Source organism: Dipodomys spectabilis, unplaced genomic scaffold (assembly GCF_019054845.1).
Source record: "Dipodomys spectabilis isolate Male_0828 unplaced genomic scaffold, ASM1905484v1 ptg000157l, whole genome shotgun sequence".
Taxonomy (NCBI): Eukaryota; Metazoa; Chordata; class Mammalia; order Rodentia; family Heteromyidae; genus Dipodomys; species Dipodomys spectabilis.
Window position 1 is genome coordinate 5303943 of NW_024870834.1, and position 20958 is coordinate 5324900.

General features: G+C 39.9%; 1 protein-coding gene across 1 annotated transcript in view; it reads right to left on the bottom strand.

Annotated features, from left to right (window-relative positions):
* Unc79 (unc-79 homolog, NALCN channel complex subunit) overlaps positions 1-20958 on the bottom strand; it is a 240144-nt gene that overhangs the window by 119065 nt on the left and 100121 nt on the right. Inside the window, exons 9-14 of the mRNA XM_042692771.1 lie at positions 18841-18929; positions 18167-18207; positions 15800-15828; positions 7710-7939; positions 5364-5535; positions 3993-4223 (exon numbers count right to left, since the gene is read on the bottom strand). Coding sequence (XP_042548705.1) covers positions 3993-4223; positions 5364-5535; positions 7710-7939; positions 15800-15828; positions 18167-18207; positions 18841-18929 — 792 coding nt within the window. The remainder of the gene's footprint in view (positions 1-3992; positions 4224-5363; positions 5536-7709; positions 7940-15799; positions 15829-18166; positions 18208-18840; positions 18930-20958) is intronic.

A 20958-nucleotide genomic window follows, 5' to 3' on the forward strand; every position in this document is an offset into this window, starting at 1 on the left:
TTTGGTCAGTCATAGGGCTTGAACTCTGGACCTGGGCACTGTCCCTTAGCTCTTCAGCTCAAGGTGAGTGCTCTATCCCTTTAGCTACAGCGCCACTTCCGGTTTTCTAGTGGTTTATTGGAGATAGGAGTCTCATGGTCATTCCTGCCCGGGCTGGCTTTGAACAGCGATCCTCAGATCTCAGCCTCCTGAGTACCTAGGATTATAGGTGTGAGCCACCGGCGCCGACTCCAACCATCAAATTTTTTAAAAATTGCTTCTTTGTGCTAATCTCTGCTCTTTTTTCCTCTTTTATTTCCTCTCTTATTTCATAATTTCTAACCTAAAGCTTCTCTCCATAGCAATTTTTTTGCAGGTGAAACTTGAAGGGAGGATCCAGAGGAAGAAATGTAGGGATCTATTCAAATCTCCAAAGCTGATACCAAGATTAACTGAAATATTTAGTCTAAAGAAACATAAAGTAATCTTATTTGGACTTCCAGTGTTTAACTAAAGCAAAACATCCTGAAAATACACCTCTTCAGTGGGAATTTCCTGTGAATTCAGCTGCCAGGCAAAAAGTAAAGTTTCTGGCAAACCTCCATTAACATCAAAAAGGAAAAAGAAACACACTTCTTTAACTTCTTGATTGTCTTTTCAAAAGACAAAACAACAAGAAGACCCTATTTGTTCACTTTGGTATGTAAATCTTTTTATCATTGACTATTCTGGTTGTATTTTATCATTTAGCACTAATCTATTATGAATTAACTTGCTGGCCTCCAAACAACTGGACTCAATTTAAAAGAAGAAAGTTTTCTTCCCTACAAACTATTTGTTTTTAACTTCTACAATCAGATCATATCAATCCTTCATTATTTTAAGGGAAATCATAATAGAAAAACACCAGCATAGGCAAAGAACTCCAGGAAATGGGAACTTTATATTATATAAAAATTCAGTTTTATAAATGAGTCAGTAGGTGGCACCATCAAAGACAGAAGTATATTCTAATCTCTGAGTCCTGAAAATCAAATGAAATCTATTTCTTCAGATGGACTAGGTTCTATTTTATCCTTAAATGTCCTATTTTTTTTTAGCACAGCATTAAGCTGAAAATTGCCTGAAGGCTTTTTTGAAAGGAAACAAAATATCACAAATAAAAATAAAACCTAGAAAATACTTTGAAAAAAAAAAAAACCCATTTCCTGAACTGTTGCCAAAAAGTGATTCTGAGCATCCTCCACTATGGGTTAGACAGAAATTACACTGGAATGAAGAATACCAGTTCTTCCCAGCCACACATCTGCAGCCTGTGGTCCAATGAATCAGAAGCAAGAGTATCAACACAGAGGAACCCATCGATTGAACTAGGGGACTGGGGGCATTTGGGCAGTTTCAGAGCCATCTCAGCATTTCAAATGGCTACTATTACTGAAGTAGGGAAGTCAGGTCTGGCTGGCACCATACTGGCCACATGTGGATGGTAGGGTCTGGCATCTTGTCTTCATGGTGGAGGAAGGTGAAGTGAAGTCCCTGCCTCCTAAGTGATGGGTGTGCCTGAATCCCTGGAGGCAGGGGCAGGCACCTGTCAGTCCAGTGACTGGGACTGGGAGTTTCCTGTGACCCTGCCCCCTGACCTACCATATTTAGGCCTGTGCCAGTTCAGGCACCATTATCCCATGCCACGTGTCTCCATGTTCCTGTCCGGTCTCCTGGCTACTCTTGGGTCACCATGGCATCCCACTTCAGCTCTCCATTGGAGCTGAATTGGCTTGCTGGTTTTGTTTCTGTTCTTTCATTCCTCTCTGACCTGTTTCCTAACTGTGTTAAGTATATTTGCCGGCTGCAGGTCTTTGTAACAATTGGCTACCTGCAGACCGCTAGTGCTCCAATAAAGACTTCTTGATTCGATCCTACAAAATGTGGCTTCTCTGATTCCTCACTTTACAAAATTACCAGAATCTTAGGCCAGAGGCCCAAAAGGAAGGAGGGCAAGAAATCAGGTCTAGCACTCGGTCCAGAAATCAAAGGGCAATACTGCTGATGAAAAGTAGGAAAAGAATTTAATATTCAGTAAGACGATACTAAAAAGATAAAGAAGATCAAGTGTATCAGTACTACCCTCAGAGATACTGGCAGTGTGATTCAGCAAGAAAACAGAGAAGCCACATTTTGAGAGGATGAGTTCTGAGTCTTTATTAGAAGGCCAGTAACTGCAGGCAGACTCTTGTCACGAAGACCTGTAGCTTCATGAAAACACTTAATACTATTAGAAAACTGAACCATGGAGAGCAGGAAAGGAAAGAAAGAGCAGAAGAACAATACCAACAAACCAGATCAGCTCCAATGGTGAGCTGAACTGGGAAGCCATGTTGACTGGGTGGAGAGCCAGGAGACACTACACAAGCAGACAGAAGACACATGGCACTGCTACCCATGCCTGAGATGGTTCCGGCCTAAATAGGGTCAAGTCAGGTGGAAGGTTCACAAGGCACTGGAGAATTCACAACCCAAGACAGGCAGGTCCAAGTCCTGGCCCCTGCCTCTAGAATTCAGGCAAGCCCATCACTTGGGAGGCAATACTTCCCTGCCTCCACCATGAAGACAAGATGGTGCCAGTTAAACCCACTTCCCTATCATCCACCATGTAGCCAAGATGGCGCCAGCTAAATTCAGCAGCCCTACTTCATTACAACAACTCCCAGATTAAATAGGGAAGATGGGAAGAAGTGTGCACAGTCAAGCAGTCTTAGTCAAACTGAGGTCCTATCAAGGAAACTGCTTTGCAAGAGTCTCCACATGGAGCTGAGAAAACTGCCCTTACTCTGAAGTCAGGCTAAAGACCATTTCATTTGCTTCAAAGATCTATAATCCTATAAGGGAGAGGGGCAAATCAATTCCCATGAAATGACTATTCCTGTTTAGGAGGACATCTCATCCTGTAATAACCTGCTTTCAAGGTTCTGCTATTCCTAGAAGGTATGAGACGAGAATCAAAGACTTCTAGGTGCCATTAAAGAGGTTTGAAAGGAGAATATTGTAAATGCTAGCAATTGACAATCTGTCGAAAATACCTTAGTTACTCTTCCATTAGTGTCTTCAGCCTGAAGAGAGAAGACCAGCTTGAGAGGAATACTTCTTAAATGACTAACATGCCCACATGCAGGGTTGAACAAGAATCTGATCCAAAGGTTAATACAAAGGAGGCAGATACAAGACAAGGTGAAGACAAAGATTTTAAGCTTTATCCTACTTTTATTTACTTATCAGGCATTTGCTGGCCCAAGTGAGGAGTCTGTGTTTTTAGCAAAAACCCCCAAGTCCCTGCTTTATTACCATCATCTCTGAAAGTATACAAAAAACCACAGAAGTTCTGAGTCTCTCCATTAATGTGCAAGCCAGGAAAATCCTGAGCCCTAACAACTTCACAGAAATGTCTGCTGTCAATGTTGGTTCCTTCTGAATAAAAAAATAAAAAACCAGTAATGTCAAGGAAGACTATTTCCTTATTATTTTTCATTAGTATTTATTTATAGGTATTAGTAAGATTTAAATATTGAAGTGTCAAAATTAATGCGTACATTAGAAATTTCAGTTTCTGTGAATAAAACTAGTTCACATGTTGGTAACTTTTCTTTATATATTGACTGTGAAATTAATTTGTCCATTAAGACACAATAGAAATTCTATTAAAAGCAAATATTAAGTCAGTGCTCTTTTTTTTTTACTTAAAGATTGATTTGTGGTACTCAGAACTCTTTTTGTAATTATTTCCTTACATCTTAAAGATACCTCACAAATTCACCTGCCATTATTTCCCCTCCTAAACCAGCATCAAAGCACCTCTCTGAACATGCAGTGGCTAAAGTAAACCTCTTTGGCTATGGACCAGAATAAGAGGAGAACGCTGGACATCTCCTGCACACATTTCCAGTACTCGGGCAATCACGGCAGTGTTTAATGCCTACTCCTTCCTACCAACTAGGCCCAAGCCAATGGCTGCTACTTACCCTAGCAAATTCCATAGGTTTGGGCAGAAGGCACATGACCATGACGTCAAAGCGAACATCGCATACCGTCTTCAACCACTTGGTGACAAATTGAGGCTTCAGTTTTTCTACCAAGCTTCCAACTTCATCGTCCATCATATACGCTGTGGAGTGAAACCACTGAAACACCATGGCCACTAGCCGGGCCAGGCTCTCTGTAGGCGTGTTCTCGCTGGGTGTGCAGAGGCTAACCTGTGGTAGGCAGAACAGATCCTTGTTCAGCCACTATACATTTTTACAAAATTATTACATGTCAATTTAAAGGCAAAAAAAAAAAGAGAAAGGATGTTCAGATAGTCCATTTGGGACAGGAAGTTTTACAAATGAGAATCACTTGTCCAGAGATTGTTTTCCTCCCAACAGGAACAGAGGAACTACATCTACATCTAATTAAGATTTTACCTTTCAGTGAAGCATTTTTTGTCCTATGAATTATCTATGTCATAACCTGCATTGGATAAATACTTCCTAAAAGTTAAGTCCACAGAGTGATATTTCATCAATCTTCAGTGAAAAATAATCTAAACGGCAAAGTGCTGGTGGCTTGTGCCTTTCATCTTAGCTACTTAGGAGGCTGAGATCTGAGGATCGCAGTTTGAAGCCAGCCTGGCCAGGAAAGAACATGAGACTCTGATCTCTAATTAACCACAGAAAAAGCCAGAAGTGGCACTGGGGCTCACATGGTAGAGCACTAGCCTTGAGCAAAAGAATCTCAGGGACAGTGTTCAGGCCCATCATTCAGCTGTAACATCAGAAGCAAGACTTACAAAATCAACAATTAAACTCCAATTTGGTAAACACACACACACACACACACACACACACACACACACACACAAACTTTTTCATGAAACCACATGTAAGCATAAAAAAGATGTATTACTGTGAGGATTTAATCAATTTTGCCAATAGGCAAAATAAAGCTTGCTTCTCTGTAGAACTGGTATATTCAGCTGGCTTAGTACACAAATGATGGGATATAAATTATAAAGAATCTAATACTAGAAACTGTCCCATGTGTTTCCTGTCAAAAAGGTGTGTTTCAGCCAGGCAAGGCCCTGCACTGAATGTCTCCTTTGCTTGTTTATTCAAGTCAATTAGAAAGTCAATTAGCTTTTGGGGCGCAGGGGAGGAGGGGAATCCCAGGATTCTGGGGTGGGATTTGAAAATTGTTATTTTTTAAGTTTTTTTAGGTAAATCTCATTGTACAGCCCAGGGAAGACAACTACCCCCCATTCTAAGGGTAATTTTTCAAAGAATAGGATGGTTTCCTCATCAGTGCAATGTTGGAGTGAGAAACAAAAAACCAGAACAGTTCATTTCTTTTCTTACTAAGAACCATATTCCAAATTGACTGAGCAGTCTCTGGTCGTGCTTATCATCGTCCTTGTTATCAAAGTCAGCATTATCCAGGGAATGGTGGGAAGATGAGAGGCCCAGCTGCCGCCGCCGATTCAACTCATGTTCCCGTTGCTCAGCGTGGAACTCTGCTTCTTTCAACAAGCTGGCAATAAAGGGTGATTTCAAGTTAGACTAAGGAAGAATCACATCTGAGACCAAACCTATTCAGAACAATGAGTTCATGAATACTCAGGCATCTCAAATAATTCTCCCTCCAATTGGTAAAATTACTCCAAGAACCTTAATTTCATTTTCTTATTGTTTATCTTCCGTTCCCAATTCAAAGATCAACAAACTGAAACACAAAGAGGTTACTTCTGCCCAACAATTTTAAGCAAGTTGAACTAATGCCCCTGACTTCTGGTTCACCCCCAAGGTTTCTTTGTACCTACAGTGAAACTATGTGAAAAATAATTCTACATTCAAGGAGAATTTGAGCTCTTAAGGCCCAAATGGGGAAAAAAATAACATTAACTATCTAGCATTCGAAGGCCACAAAAGAGGCAATAGAGAATTCTTTTTAAATTCTCTCAAAAGTACTATTGAAAAAAATAGTCATGGGGCTGGGAAGGTAGCTCAGTGGTAGAGCACTTGCCTTGCATGCATGAGGCCCTGGGTTCGATTCCTCAGCACCACATAAACAAAAAGAAAAAAGCCGGAAGTGGCACTGTGGCCCAAGTGGTAGAGCGCTAGCCTTGAGCTGAAGAGCTGAGGGACAGCACCCAGGCCCAGAGTTCAGGCCCCATGACTGCCCACCACACCCCGCCGCAAAAAAAAAATAGTCATGTTGATGAGGGTTCAGCAAAAACTATGTACTTTAGTATTGTAATCTATTAAAGTATCATGAGTTATAGAGACCATTTGACGAATCAGTACACGTGTGCTAAACTGCCCTAAAAAAAGTAAAAATAGGAAAACCCAAGCACCAGTGGCTCACGACTGTAATGCTAGCTACTCAGGAGGCTGAGATCTGAGGATGGCAGTTCAAAGCCAGCCTAGTCAGCTAAATCCATGATACACTTATCTCAAAGTAACCACCAAAAAGCTAGAAGTGGAGCTGTGGTTCAAGTGGTAGAGTGCTAGCCTTGAGCAAAAATGTTCAGGGACAGTGCCCAGGCCCAGAGCTCAAGCCCCAGTAGGAGCACATACTCATACACACATGTGAGCACACACTCACGCATACACACAAACAGAGGAAAAGCACAATAAACAAAGATATTAGCTACTGATAAAAGGAAAAAAATGAACAAAATCTAAATATGGAATGGTGAAAAGAAACAAGTTATAACCAGATGGTATTATGTATCCATTAGAAAGGGATAAATATGGAACTTCACAACATGGAAAAGAGCTAACTGCATGCTAGATCAAAAAGAATCACAGATTCTCTGTGATTACAAATACATATATATATGCATATATAATGCATTTGCATAAAACTAGACGATACCTAGATTTGGCTGAAAGTCAAACATGATGATGATGATGATGACAATGATAGCAGCAATAAGGCTAGGTTGTTTTTTGGGGGGGAGGACTGTGTTTCTGAAATGTTTAACAAACTTTTTAAAAAAATTTCCACTATGCATCAGCACTGAGATAAGGAGATAGTCCCTCTTCTTAGACATTTAGCTTATTGATTTTTTGTTTGTGTTTTTTTGTTGTTGTTGTTATTGTTTTTTACAAAATCTTGCTCTTAGCAGACAAAAAAGAACAAGTCTAGAGATTATCAGTTCAAATGCCTCTTTCTCTGTCTTCTAAGAGAAGGAGAGAATTTCAAATCCCATCTTAACTCCTTCCCCTTAAGACTTAGCCCAGTATCCCCTTACTTGGAGCTCGACCACACCTTATTGCTCATAAGCAGATAATTTTTTCTTACGGTTTTGCCTAGGCTTCTGGCTAAGATCACTGCCCCTCAATCCAGGATCTCTACACCCATCCCTAACTCTGATGATGCTCCTAAGCCTCTGCTCAGTGCTGTGTGTCCCTGTACTCACCAATGTCCACCACAACTATACACATAGGTTTCCTGGTTCCTTCTGAGCCACTGGAGGACACTTCTGTCTCCCAAGAGCCTAACATAGTATCTGACACATAACTAGCATTCAATAAAAATATTTGTATTAATTAAAACAATATGTACTAATTAAAACAATGTGATGGCAACACTGCTATGCTGAGGACATCTGAAGCTGGACTGAATTGACCCATCTCAGCATGGGAGGAAGCTCAAAGCCAACATGTGTCTTTAGGGCATGCTGTCATAAACGTGGTTACCTAATCACCGCCTCTACAGCGCAGACCAGCTCCTCAGCGCCGCACTCCCGGGTGTTGATGGGGGGTGGGGAGGTCTGATAGAGGTGGGTCTCCGAGGCGGCCCCCACCTCATTACTGTGGTGATTTGAGTGGCATCTTTTGCAGTACCGAACAGGTCTGTTGCCGTGACGACCGCAGCACCCTGCAGAAAAGCAGGTAACGACTGCTCTTCTCACATGGGAACTGCAGTTCTAGAAGCAGAAAAGGTGGCATCAATTAAAATAGACTGCTAAGGTAGACGTGGCTTAAGAACTAGAGCAAATGGAAACTTTAGGGACCACTAGAAGGGACAGTGCATTTCACAAGTACATCCAGGTTTCCAAAATGCAAGTTAGATCCAGTGACAGTTAAAAATAAAGGTGAGAGGTGTCTTTTCCTAGGGAGAGAGGTAAAATAAAAAAAGAAAATGTAGAGGTCAGGGTATCTGTGTTGGGAAACCAGGGAACAAAGGGGATTCTTTCTGGATGATCCAACTTACTGTTTTAAGAGTTTTCAACAGAAATATAAAGACAAAAATTAGAATGGTGCTCCAGAAAGAACACAACACAACGGAGTAGAAATGGAAGACTCAATTCCCAAAATTGTTTTAATCAGCACTCAAAGAGCAGATTTCCACGGCAGTACATTGTCCTTGTGGCATTTAAGGGCAGGTAGGGAGCATGCTGTGCCGAGCTGAGTTGATGGCCCCAAAGCAGGCCTCTCCACTCCCACCAACTGTCATTCGATGAAGACCTAAAGAATATGTCAGTGACACCACAGGGACACACTAAAACACAGTGAGAGCCACTCACAACAGATGAAGGGATGGAAATGTGAAGAGTGAAGTAGCCTAAGCAAAGCTCCTCTGAGTCCAGGGATGCTCTTGACAAGAAGCAGGGCAGCGTGTGCAACAAAGAAAACTGAGAAGCTATGGGAACACCCTGAAGTGAACAAAAGACATGTGCCCGAGCCTGTTAGTGATGGTACCAGCACACACTCTGGATCTACAGAGCTTTCTTAGCCTTTTAATAATGCTCAACAGAGGTGAACACCTCAGTGGAATGTAACATCCTGGCCTTCAGAGTTTTGTGAGGCCTTCAGAACCTTTGTGACAGAAATCTCTGGTAGAGACGAGGAAGAAGGCAAGCACAAAACCTCCATCAAAATAATGACAGTGGGCTGGGAACTGGTGGCTCCTGCTTAGAATCCGAGCTACCTGGGAGACTGCGATCTGAGGATCACCATTCAAAGCCAGCCAGGGCAGGCAAGTCTGTGAGACTCTTATCTCCAATTTACCAACCAAAAAGGCAAACATAGAGCTGTGGCTCAAGGGGTAGAGTGCTAGCCTTGACAAGAAAAGCTCAGAGACAGTTCCCAGGGCCACATAGTCAAGTGGCAGTACTGGTACACAGACCAAAAAAAAAAAGAGAGAGAGAGAGAGAGAAGGAAGGAAGGGAGGAAGAGAGGGAGGGAGGGAGGGAGGGAAAGAAAAAGGGAGGGAGGGAGAGAAAGAGGGAGGGAGGGACAGTAAATTGAATTGCTTAAGAGAATCGCCATCTCAAAACAGTTTTTCCACTCTGATTTTAGCACAAGGACACCAAGTTTAGATATTAGTGCTAGAAAAAAAATTCATTTTTTAAAAACAGGAGTCAGGTCAACAAACCACGGAAGCAAAATGCAGATACAGGCCATTCTATTTTCAGAAATAACAGTCTCTTCAGACATCCGTGTGTATATTGTCTTAAAGTATTTTTCATCTGTTATTTTCTTTTCACTAATATTTTTTTTTGTAGTACGGAGGACTGAATTCATGCTTGTGAGGCAGGCCTTCTACCACTTGAGCCAGGCTTCCAACTCCTGTTTTGTAATGGTTACTTTTCAGGTAGGGTCTCACTTTATACTCTGGCAGGACTACACTTAATCCTCCTATTTGTGCTTCCAGCTTCTTTGGGGATAACAGGCCTGTGCTTCCCCAGCTACAGCTGGATGGCAGCAACATGCTACTGAGCCCTGCAATTGGCTGAATTGTAGTTTCTTCAAACATTTTTCTGCCCAGGATGGCCTTAATCTCTTGGATTATAGGCTTAAACCACCATGTCCAGCTTTTTAATAATAATTTTGAACAACAAAGTCATTAGCTAAAATAAATTTGATGCTTGTGCTAAGATATACTGTCATTATTCCTCTTTTCATAAGCAATTAATATTTATTGAAATCTTATAATACGTTAGATCCTATGAGAAAGGCTTTAAATGGGTTATATAAACATTACAATACCTCTATAAGGCCCATGTTATTTTGTCCCCAGTTTTTAAGTAGAGAAACTGAGAGTTTAGAGGGGATTATATGTTTCCCAAGTCCATACACTGCCCTTCTTTACTCATATTCTTTGGTATAAAAAAGGGTAGAGCCACAACCAAAGAGATTAACGCCTAGGAGGTAGGACTAGAGAATAGACTGTGCCTTGGTGGCTTTCAGTATTTCTGTGGACCTGTTAATATATGGCTGTCATTCCCTCACTTTTTACATTACAGTCTATCCCAGTGATCTATCTGTATCAACACTGTATCTTTGCTGCGCAATGGGCAGAGAATGGAACTCTCATTCACAGACATTCACAGCAAGAAACACAAGTAAGAAAACAACCTCAAAGAGCCCCATACACACCCAGACCCGACTTATATGAGAAGACCTTGGCCGCCAGCCAGAATTTTACACGTAAGGAGTCCTACGGAAGAGCATCCTAGACACTCTTCTCAGAATGAGAGCTTAGTCCCTTCCTCTTGAATCTGATGGGCATGTGGCTGCTTCAATCATTAGAGTAGGGGAGCAGTGATGTTTAGATGTCTCTCAAGGCCAGGTTATAAAAAGGCATACAACTTCTCTCTGGCTATCTTGGAACCTTCTCTCTTTAAAAGTTTTCCTATGGAAATATCCCTTCCAGAATTCAAGAAAGACCACATTTAGGTCTGTAGTTAAAAGCATCAACTAACCTTGTCTTCAAGTCACCCATTCCAGAAACCAAACATGATCTAGAAGATTCTAGATAGTTCCAGTCTTCAGGTATCCAAGTCTGCCCTAATAAGGCTCCAAACATTATCAAGTAGAGACAGGTTAGCTCCACTGTGCCCTGTCCAAGTCTCCAGCCCACAGAATTTATTAAGTAATTGCTTATTGTTCTGAACTACAACATTTTAAATTTTCTTACATGGTATTTGCAAATACACATGATATATTAAATAAAAGGCACCCTGCTTTGTTATCATATATCCTAATTCTAAACAATATCAAATACTCTCCCACCCAGTTTTTTTTTGTCAAAATTCTAAACAACTAAATCTTAATAATTGATCTGAAAGTTCTCAGCCCAGGTGGGCTCAGCTATAAAAACTTATTGTCATAGTAAGCAAGAGAGAGTGTGTTTTCTTAGATTCAGATTCAGTGGGGCATGATTTTGTTTTTGTTGTTTTGTTTCTTGCACCAGGGATGAGCTTGAACTCAGGGCCTGGGCACTATCTCTTAGATTTTTCATTCAAGGGTAGTACTCTACCATTTGAGGTACCTTCTGATTTTCTGTGGTTAATTGGAGATAAAACTCTCAGGGACTTTCCTGTCATCGCTGGCTTTGAACTACAACCCTCAGATCTCAGCCTCCTGAATATAGCTAGGATTCATAGGAATGAGCCATCAGCATCACACTCCATCTAGAACATTTTGACTTTGAAGAGACAGTATGTCCATATAAGCCTTTTGTTTTTACTTTCAATACAGTATTCAGTAAATTATTTGAGATATTTAGCATTTCACTGTAAAGTAGGGTTTGTGTTAGATGATTTGGTCCAACTATATGCTAATGTAATGCTCTAAGCTGTTTTTAAGGTCAGCTATCATATCTGATAGGTTAGGTACATTAAATTCATTTTTCAACTTACAATGGGTTTATTGGGACATAACCTCATCTTAAGTCAAAGAAGATCTGTATTTCAATTGAGATAAATCATGGCAGATAAAGCTGATAACTCCTCTTCATCTTTTACTTCTGTGTTACTTTGCTTGTTTATTGTTTTTGAAGCAGAGTCTCACAATGTAGCCCAGGAAGGCCTGTGCTCATGATCCTCCTGCCTCTAGCTGAGATTACAATCTCTTCATCTTTCATTGTTTATTTCAAACCTACTGCCCAAAAAGGCAAGAACACAAACTGTGACCAGAGCAAGCTCAAATAATTCTGAATTGTTATGAACTTAATGGAAGGTATCAAAAACAATATTCATGGCTGGGAAGGTGGCTCAGTGGTAGAGTGCTTGCCTTGCATGCATGAGGCCCTGGGTTTGATTCCTCAGCACCACATAAGCAGAAAAAGCCGGAAGTGGTGCTGTGGCTCAAGTGGTAGAGTGCTAGCCTTGAGCTGAAGAGCTGAGGAACAGCATGTAGGCCCAGAGTTCAGGCCCCACGACTGACAAAGAAATATATATTCATATAAAAATATAACATTTATTAAGAGGTAAGTAATAAATATTGCCAATTTGAAACTTATTTCTGTTTTTTAGTTTTGTTTTTGTTGGTCATGGGGCTTGAACTCTGGGCTTGGGCACTGTCCCTGCGCTCTTCAGCTCAAGGCCAGCGCTCTACCATTTGAGCCACAATGCTACTTCCGGTTTTCTGGTGGTTTATTGGAGATAAAACTCTCAGGGACTGGGGCTGGGAAGGTGGCTCAGTGGTAGAGCACTTGCCTTGCATTCATGAGGCCCTGGGTTCGATTCCTCAGCACCACATAAGCAAAAAGAAAAAAAAGTCTGAAGTGGTGCTGTGGCTCAAGTGGTAGAGCGCTAGCCTTGAGCTGAAGAGCTGAGGGACAGCGCCCAGGCCCAGAGTTCAGGCCCCACGACTGGATCCCCCCCCCCCCCCAAAAAACAAAAAAAACTCTCAGGGTCTTTCCTGCATGGCTGGCTTTGAACCACAATCCTCAGGTCTCAGCCTCCTGAGTAGCTAAAGGATTACAGGGGTGAGCCACCGACGTCTGGCTTTGAAACTTATTTCTAAAAATAATTTTGTCATATAAAAAGAAGTGCTATGTCAGGCACTGGTAGCTCAGCCTCTACTCCTAGCTACTAAGGAGGCTGGGATATGAGGATCATAGTATAGTTCAAAGCCAGTCCAGGCAGAAAAGCCTGTGAGACTCTTATCTCCAATTAACTATCCAGAAAGGCCAGAAGTAGAGCTGTAGCTCAGAGTGGTAAAGTGCTGGCCTTGAGCACAAAAGGTCAGGGACAGTGCCCAGGCCCTGAGTTCAAGGCTAAGACCGATACACACACATACAGAGAGGTGGAGGGGGAAGGAGAGGGAGAAGGAGAGGGAGAGGGTGAGAGAAGAACTTCAAGCCAAATGTGGTGGCACACTTCAGTACTTGAGAGGCAGAAGCAGGAGGATCTTGAGTTTGATGCTGATTTATTACACTATATAGCAAGTATATGGAGAGACTCAGTCTTGAAAATGAAAAGGGAGAGAGAAAAGTTAAAAAAAAAAACATCTATTCTAAGTCTCAAATATGTTAGGTATGGCATCAAAACCAAGACATGCTGGTTACAAAAATAAAACTTAAGCTGGAGATGAGGTTCAGCTGTTGAGTGTTTGCCAAGCATTTACAAGGCCCTGGATTTGATCACCCAGGTCATTCTCAGATAGCAATCCCCCTGTCTCCTGTGTATCTGAGATTACAGACATGAACCACCATACACAGCTTATTTGTTGATATGGGGTCTTGCTAACTTTTTGCCTGGGCTGGCATCAAGCATATTCTCCCAAGATCTGCATCCCAAGAGTCACTGGGATTACAGGCATAAATCACCACTCCTAGCCTTTGAAGGTACATTATAACAATTTTCAGAAAGATATAAAGTGGTGTACAGTTGATCCCTGAAAGCAGATCAGTGCATCTAATAATTATTGTGCAGGCTGAAATTACCAAAGTATGTGAAAAAAAACCTATCTCAAAAATGATTATTTGGAGACCCAGAACTCCAATAAGAATCATTCATTGAAAGTGGTTTCATGAATCCAGGAATTTTTTTTCAGTGCTGAGGACTAACCCTAGGGCCTTGTTATTGCTAGACAAGCACTCTACCACTGAGCTACAACCCATTTCTTATTTTTTTTAAGACAGGGTCTTACTATATAGCCCAGACAGGCCTTAAACTCACTATGCAGACCAGGCTAGCCTCCTGCCTTCACTTCCTCAATGCTGGGATTACAGGTGTGTACCACTAAGCCCAGTGGAAATCCATGAATATTTCAGGAAAGGCATACTAGACACCTAAAACTAAAGTGGAAAGATACAATTCAAAATGAAAAAAAGGTCTGTAACATCCCAGCTTCTAAACACAGGCAGCAAACAGACTGAGGCACTTGCTGCATGCAACACAGGCCATTTTCTTCCTGAAAAGGAATCAAGGCCTCAGAAGGATGGGTGGGTTTCAAAACTACTCCTAAGAAGCAAAACCAGATTCTAATAAAGGCACATCCACTGTCCCTACAAGAGTGGCAGGAGCTGCTGGCGTGTTCATTGCTGGAGCCACTGTTGACCTGAGACTGCTCTCTGCTGCTGTTGCTGCTGCCGCTTCTTTCTGGATAGATGCCTGCCTGCTGCTCTTACCCTGTCCCTACTTCACCATTTTGCCTTGGGTGAGATGCAGTAGATAATTTTCCTGGTTAGTCCACACGTCTCTAAATCAAAAGAAACTGTACCAGTGATTTTCCTCAGTGACCTTTACACATTTAGATTATGAGCACTTAAACTTTAAGCCTGTGGAGTGTCTTGTGGTGAACATATTTTGTATATGGAAAGAATTTACATAATTGTGTATAGAAAAAAAGATTGTGTTAGAGTAAATACAATCAGCATTTTTTTTTGCCACTGTGATAACCAGGAAAGTCCCATTACCCTACTTCTTGAATCTGGGCTGGCCCTGAAATCTGCTTTACCAAATGCAATGCAACAGAAAGGATGCTGTGTGACTTCTGAGCTTCCATATCAAGGAGCCTTCCAACTTCCTTCCTTACTATTCTACAACACTGCTGCCTGTGAACAAGTCTAGCTTAGCCTCCTGGAGAATGAAACATCTCCTGGAAAGTGGTAGGCACACCCACCTCAGTCATCCAAACCAACCACCTCAGTTAGGACCCGAGATAGGATATGTACAAGTGACACCTTCTGGGACCTGCCAATACCCAGTGTTCCTAGCAGAGTTCATCAGGAGGTCTGCCTCACTGAGCAAAGGCCAAACTTCTGAACAACAGAATTGCAATCAAATAATTGGTAGTTGTTATTATCCATTGCATTTTGGGGAAGTTTGTTATAAGAAATAATTAACTGAGATAGCCTGCCAAAGATACCTACTCATAATCAATCTCCCTCAAATTTTAAGTAATTTATACAAGGTCCTCATAGATAAGAGGAAGTACAGGTATCTCAACCAATGAGTCAAAGCTCTTTGGATGATACCATGCTACCTTCTCTTACACTTTACAACTACTAAAACAAGTAGAGAAAAAAAAAAGAAATGGATTAGAGAAACTTTATAAAAAGCAACTGAAAGGAATTTTAAGGAAAGAATCCTTAGCTAAATATCTCATACAACTTACATATAAATGAATACTTTCAATGTATATACTTGATTGGATAGTTTTTACACATATATTAGAATATTTGCACTGTACTTAAAATAATAAAGATTTTTAGCAGAAGGACAAATCTTTAACAAAGATTAAGCTCCATGTATTGCCTTCTCATTCAAACCTTTTCAAAATTAGATTCCTATCCCAGATTACATGTATGCCCTTACTTCAGATTACTTAAAGAAATGCATGTGCACAAGATGAGTGAGCAAAAGCAAAAATGGAAATAGAGACTACTTGGACATCACAATGTTCCATGCTAAATTGTTTCCTTTCCCCTCCACAAAACCAGTGACATATACAAATCACAAAACCACGGTGCAGACATGAGACAGATGTTGATGAATGAATTTACATATAAACAGGAAACCATGCACCACCACACAGATGGTTGCTCTTACCTTTTTCTGACATATAGCAGATATTTCAGCTGTAAGGGGAAGGTACACAAAATATCAACAAAGGAAAAGAGCCTATTTTAAATAAGGGCAACCATGAAGGGGAATAAAGACAACCTTAGTAACATAACCTCTGATCTTAACCAAAACAGGTTTTGTCTCATAAACTGTCATCTGTTTTGTTGGCCTCTATTCTCCTACAAAGGCATAAAGTGTTCTTTCTCAATCTGATAATGATCTCAAGGTCTTGTTTCATGTCCTAAAAATGTCCCTTAGTTTCACATCTAATTCGACTTTCTCTCTCTCTGACTAGAAATCACATCGTGTTGAAGCCAAACAACATTAATTTTGCCTCTTCATGTTACAGAAGATGAAGTTGAGGGCCACTGTGGTTGGAGAGTTCTAGCTATCAATGGTGGAGATGTACCTACAGCTAAAACCTCTGAATCCCAGTTGGCTATTCTATTATACGATGACAATGGCCTGCACAATACACTTAGACCACCATAAAAGATGGTTTGCTATAGCAAAATTAAAAAGAAAAAAAAACAAGTAACTTGACCTATTTATATTTGAACTATGAATTTATGTCAGTCTTATCTCATGTAAAATCAGCTACATGGTTATGTAAGAGGAGGTAATTCTCAAACATATGAGTAGACCACCAGGAGTAAAGCTGCCTAACTGCTGTCTTCTTCCAACATTACTTTTAATGAATGTGTAAGAATTTTTTTTTAGTTGGAATATCAGTCATTTCCATGGAAATCAATGCTTGAGAGTACTTGAAAATAATTCTTCCAAGAATCTAGTAACATTACCCTTGAAATAGTAAGTGCTCAAAAAATGGAATGACACTGTATTTATAGGATGGTTTCTTGCAAGTTAGTTAAAAGATTAAAGTGAAACGTCTTGCAAATCCTATCTGGAAAGTAAGAATTAGTGGATGCCAAACCAATGAAATGTATCTTATTGTAAAAACTCACTTTATATAACTATTATTTGATAGTTTGTTATCCTAAGTTTAGAGTTATATCTTAAATAATCTTAGACTACTGTCATATTTCTAGAAAAATCCTTAAGTTAATCTTAATTCTTTCAAAGATGAATATCATCTGGAAATGATGACCAAAATTCAGAAACCCATCTCATATTTTAGAACATATGGTCCTGTAGTGCCAGCTACTTGGGAGGCTGATAGGAGAATTGGTTCAGCCCAGAAGTTTAAGGCTAATCTAGGTAATATAACAAGACTGTCCATTAAGAAATGAAAAAACAAGTCGTTCGTAGTGCTGCACACCTGAAATTTCAGTACTTGGGAGGCAGAGGCAAGAGAACTGGAAGTCTGAGGCCAGCCCCAGCCATAAGGCTAGACCGTGGCTCAAAAAAAAAAGAAAAAAAAAGGAGGAAAAGAATTTTAGAACTTCATAGCCAGTTTTCCCTCAAAGCACTGGAAGTAGCCCAATTTACCCACAGTTCAGCCCAAATCTTTCTAGCTGACCTTCCGTGAAATGTGCTAATGGCTCTTTGAAGGAAGTGAAATGTAACTCACAGCGTCACATTGTTCTACAGATGTCAGTCACTAAGTCAATTTCTCTCTTAACACTGAGATAGTGTAATATAAAACATTATACTACAAAGTGGTAGTGTGATTACTATCAGCAAAAGGTCTTAAATTCTGTGTATCAAAAGTATTATGTCAAGTTCTCCCTGTGCCCCTGATTTGTAATATGTCCCCAGATTTTTCCACCTGTCTTTGCTATGCTTTTCTGAATCCTTGTCTCTGTCACTTCAGGCACCAATGAGGTAGCTGAAATAGATGCTTCTCCTGGGTGCAGAGCAATGCTCTGTCTGGAACCTATCTTTTAGGATACAGCTTTAAAAATTCTAAAAATTTTAAGGAGCACTAAAGATCTTGTCTTTCCATTGAAATAGGTTAAATATACTTTATCCTAATTTCACTGCTAGGGAGATGAACTCTCAGAGCAATTAAAAGACGCCTCCCCAGTACAGAGCCTGTAACAATGGCAGATAAAGGCCTGTTTTCAATTCTCTTCCTTCCTTACTCCCTTCCTGACCTATTCCCTTCCTGAAAGAAAATCCCTTAAGACAATTCAACAGGACATTAGTCAAACAGAATCATAATTGCGACATCTAACCTGAATTTGGGTAGGGCTGATACCTCTTCCCCCATTAAGTGTTTGAGAATATTATAAGGAAGACATTGATATAATGCTTCAGGTCAATAATAGTCATGGAATATTATGCTTTGGTTACTGCCTTTGTAAAAATAAAATAGTACAAAAGGAGACAAATCTATCATGCCATTAGTCATGATTATGCATTATTCATCCTTTCCAAAATAAATCATACCTTGTGGCAGAAGAACATCAATCAGCCACTCGCTGTGGTCCCTACAAAGAGAAACAGAATCCATTTGTGAGCTTCTTCAATGAAATGCTCCCCTTCCACATGAATGTTTGTAAGCTTCGTGCTCTTGATGAAAGGCTTTTAATAAAATGAAGTATAATTAAGAATACTATCATAATAAACCTTTTAAAATGTCTAATGCATTCCAGTTAAATGTTAAATTATAAGCATTTCATCATATGTAGTCATCTTTAAATGCTACTTTCCAGATGCTAACTATGCCACCCAAAATACAGCATAATCAATACAAAGCTGAGTGTGACACTACCAGCCAAAAAAAAATCCCACTTGAATTCTATGCCATGTTTGAAAAATCAGTTTTCTTTTGCATCTTTTTTATCCCTCTAGCAGCCTTTTTAATAGAGTTAGTTCAAAACTGGAATTGCTTTATTCTGTGGAATTACTTTATCATGTCATGTGGAGGGAAATATTGCGACGTTTTCAAAGCTGAAATCTCCCAAATGACAGTTTGCTGCATGTTAAATATCAAACTAACCTGTAAAAAAGTAGAGAGGCTAACATAAAACTTGGGTAACACAATCACGTTGAGTCCAACTAATGTTGCTAATGTTCTCATTTTGCTCCACCTCTTTCTTTTTAAGGACTTTTATACGTACCCTGCAATTCTCTCGCTGCATTCTTCACAAAGATACAACGGAGGAGGTTTATCACCCAAAGCTACTGACAGGGAAGGATCTATACACATCTGAAACATACAAAACAACAGAATGAACTCTCCTGCTCCTATGTACCACATTTTCTGTACCACGTGACAGACACTTCAATATGACAGAGTAGTAAAGCAAGATGGAACAAACAATTTTAGGGAAACCATTTCACATTGTAATGCTGTGCTACGCTGACTGATGACTGAAATGTGCCTGCTGTGTATTTCCATTTCTCCTTGTTATTTGCAACTCAAGTAAAAATAGGGGCAAGAAATCCACCCTCAGCCCACATTATCTTGTTCAATGACTATTCAAACTGGCTCTATGGGTAGTAAACATAATCATCTCTTTTAGGAAAAGAAAAATATAGTATTAAGATTTCAAAATCATAACTAAAATCAAAGTGCTGGCAGAAGAGAATTTAGAGAATTGAGAATTTTTTGCTTCCTCAGGTATAGCTCATTTAAAACATGAGCATTAAATCACTTTTCTTACTCAGTATCTTAACTCTAAATCAATCATACAATGTTTTATTTTCCTTTGCTTTTTTTCTGCACATGACTTACAACAATTCACCCTTGATGCTTGGAGTTTCACTAGTCTAAGAACAAAAGAGTGTTCATTTTACACTTGATCATCATTTCAAATATCCGGATGTTTAAATCAAGTGAACAAACTTTTCAAAAGAGTAGCTGAGCCGGACGTTGGTGGCTCACACCTGAAATCCTTGCTGCTCAGGAGGCTGAGATCTAAGGATTAAGATTCATAGCCAGCCCAGGAAGAAAAGTCTCCGAGAAACTTATCTCCAATTAACCACTCAAAAGCTGGAAGTGGGGCTGTTGCTCAAAGTGGTAGAGCACAAAGAAGCCCAGGGACTGAGCCCAGGCCCTGAGTTCAAGCCCCACAACCGCAAAAAAACAAAAGACTAGCTGAGTTTTGCATTTTGTATCACCTTAAATTTTTGTGTTTATCAGTCATTTTGAATTCTGTTGTTGTTTTCAAGAAGTAATTAGTCTACGCTATAGCGATTATACAGTTAAGATGCCTAGTATACAGATACTTGTGGAACTTCACTGGGTCTTTACTTGATTTGGAAGGAGGAAATGACCCAAATTTACAACCCAATCAGCCTGTAATTCAAAGTTAAAGCCCTGAGGAGTTGAAGTGATTGGCTATATAACAATTGTAATTGCTAAATTTAAGTAATTAAACCATCAAAATTTATAAATTACATGTTGCCTAGAGCTAAAGATGTAGTGTAAAAAATTCTATTTAAGTTTATTTCTTACATTCAATGAATAACTACTGTTTGGTTTATTAAATCGAGGATTGGTAACATTTATCCTATAAAGGCCTAAGGAGTAAATATTTTAGGCTTTGTGGCCCACACAGTTTATCACAACTACTCAACTCTTCCCGGCCTGAAAGTAATCATAGCCAATGTATAAGGCAAATGAGTATAACTGTGTTTAAATAAAACTTTATTTACAAAAGCAGACAGCAAGCCAAATTTTGTTGTGTGTCATAGTTTGCTGACCCTCCCTTACATGGTTATCTGGGCTTCAAGTAGTTTATAAAGTGAACTTCAAGTAAAACCAGGTACCAAAAGCAGAATGTGATCTAATACACACAATAAACCCAACATATTTTCACATTTAATCGGACTGTAAATCTTGGATCTTACCTAAAATGTACTTCTTCGCAACATGTTTTAACAAAAATAAATAACATATTTGTATTTCGCCAATCATTTGGGCCTAACTCACTATTATGGCAATATCAGGCTTTTGATAAAGGTTAATCAATTTTCCCCAGGATTTTACCGTACTTCCTTACTTATCAAACAAGCCATCAACACCTTGACTAGATACAGATGAGTCTTTCATTCAACTTAAAAAGAAAAACTCTCGGGGTACTGGTGGCTCACATCAGTAGTCCTACTTGGGAGGCTGAGATCTATGGATCATGCTTGGAAACCAGCCAGGACAGAAAAGTACATGAGACTTTTATTTCCAATAAACTAGCAAAAGCAAAAGTGGAGGTAAGGCTCAAAAGGATGAAGCTCTG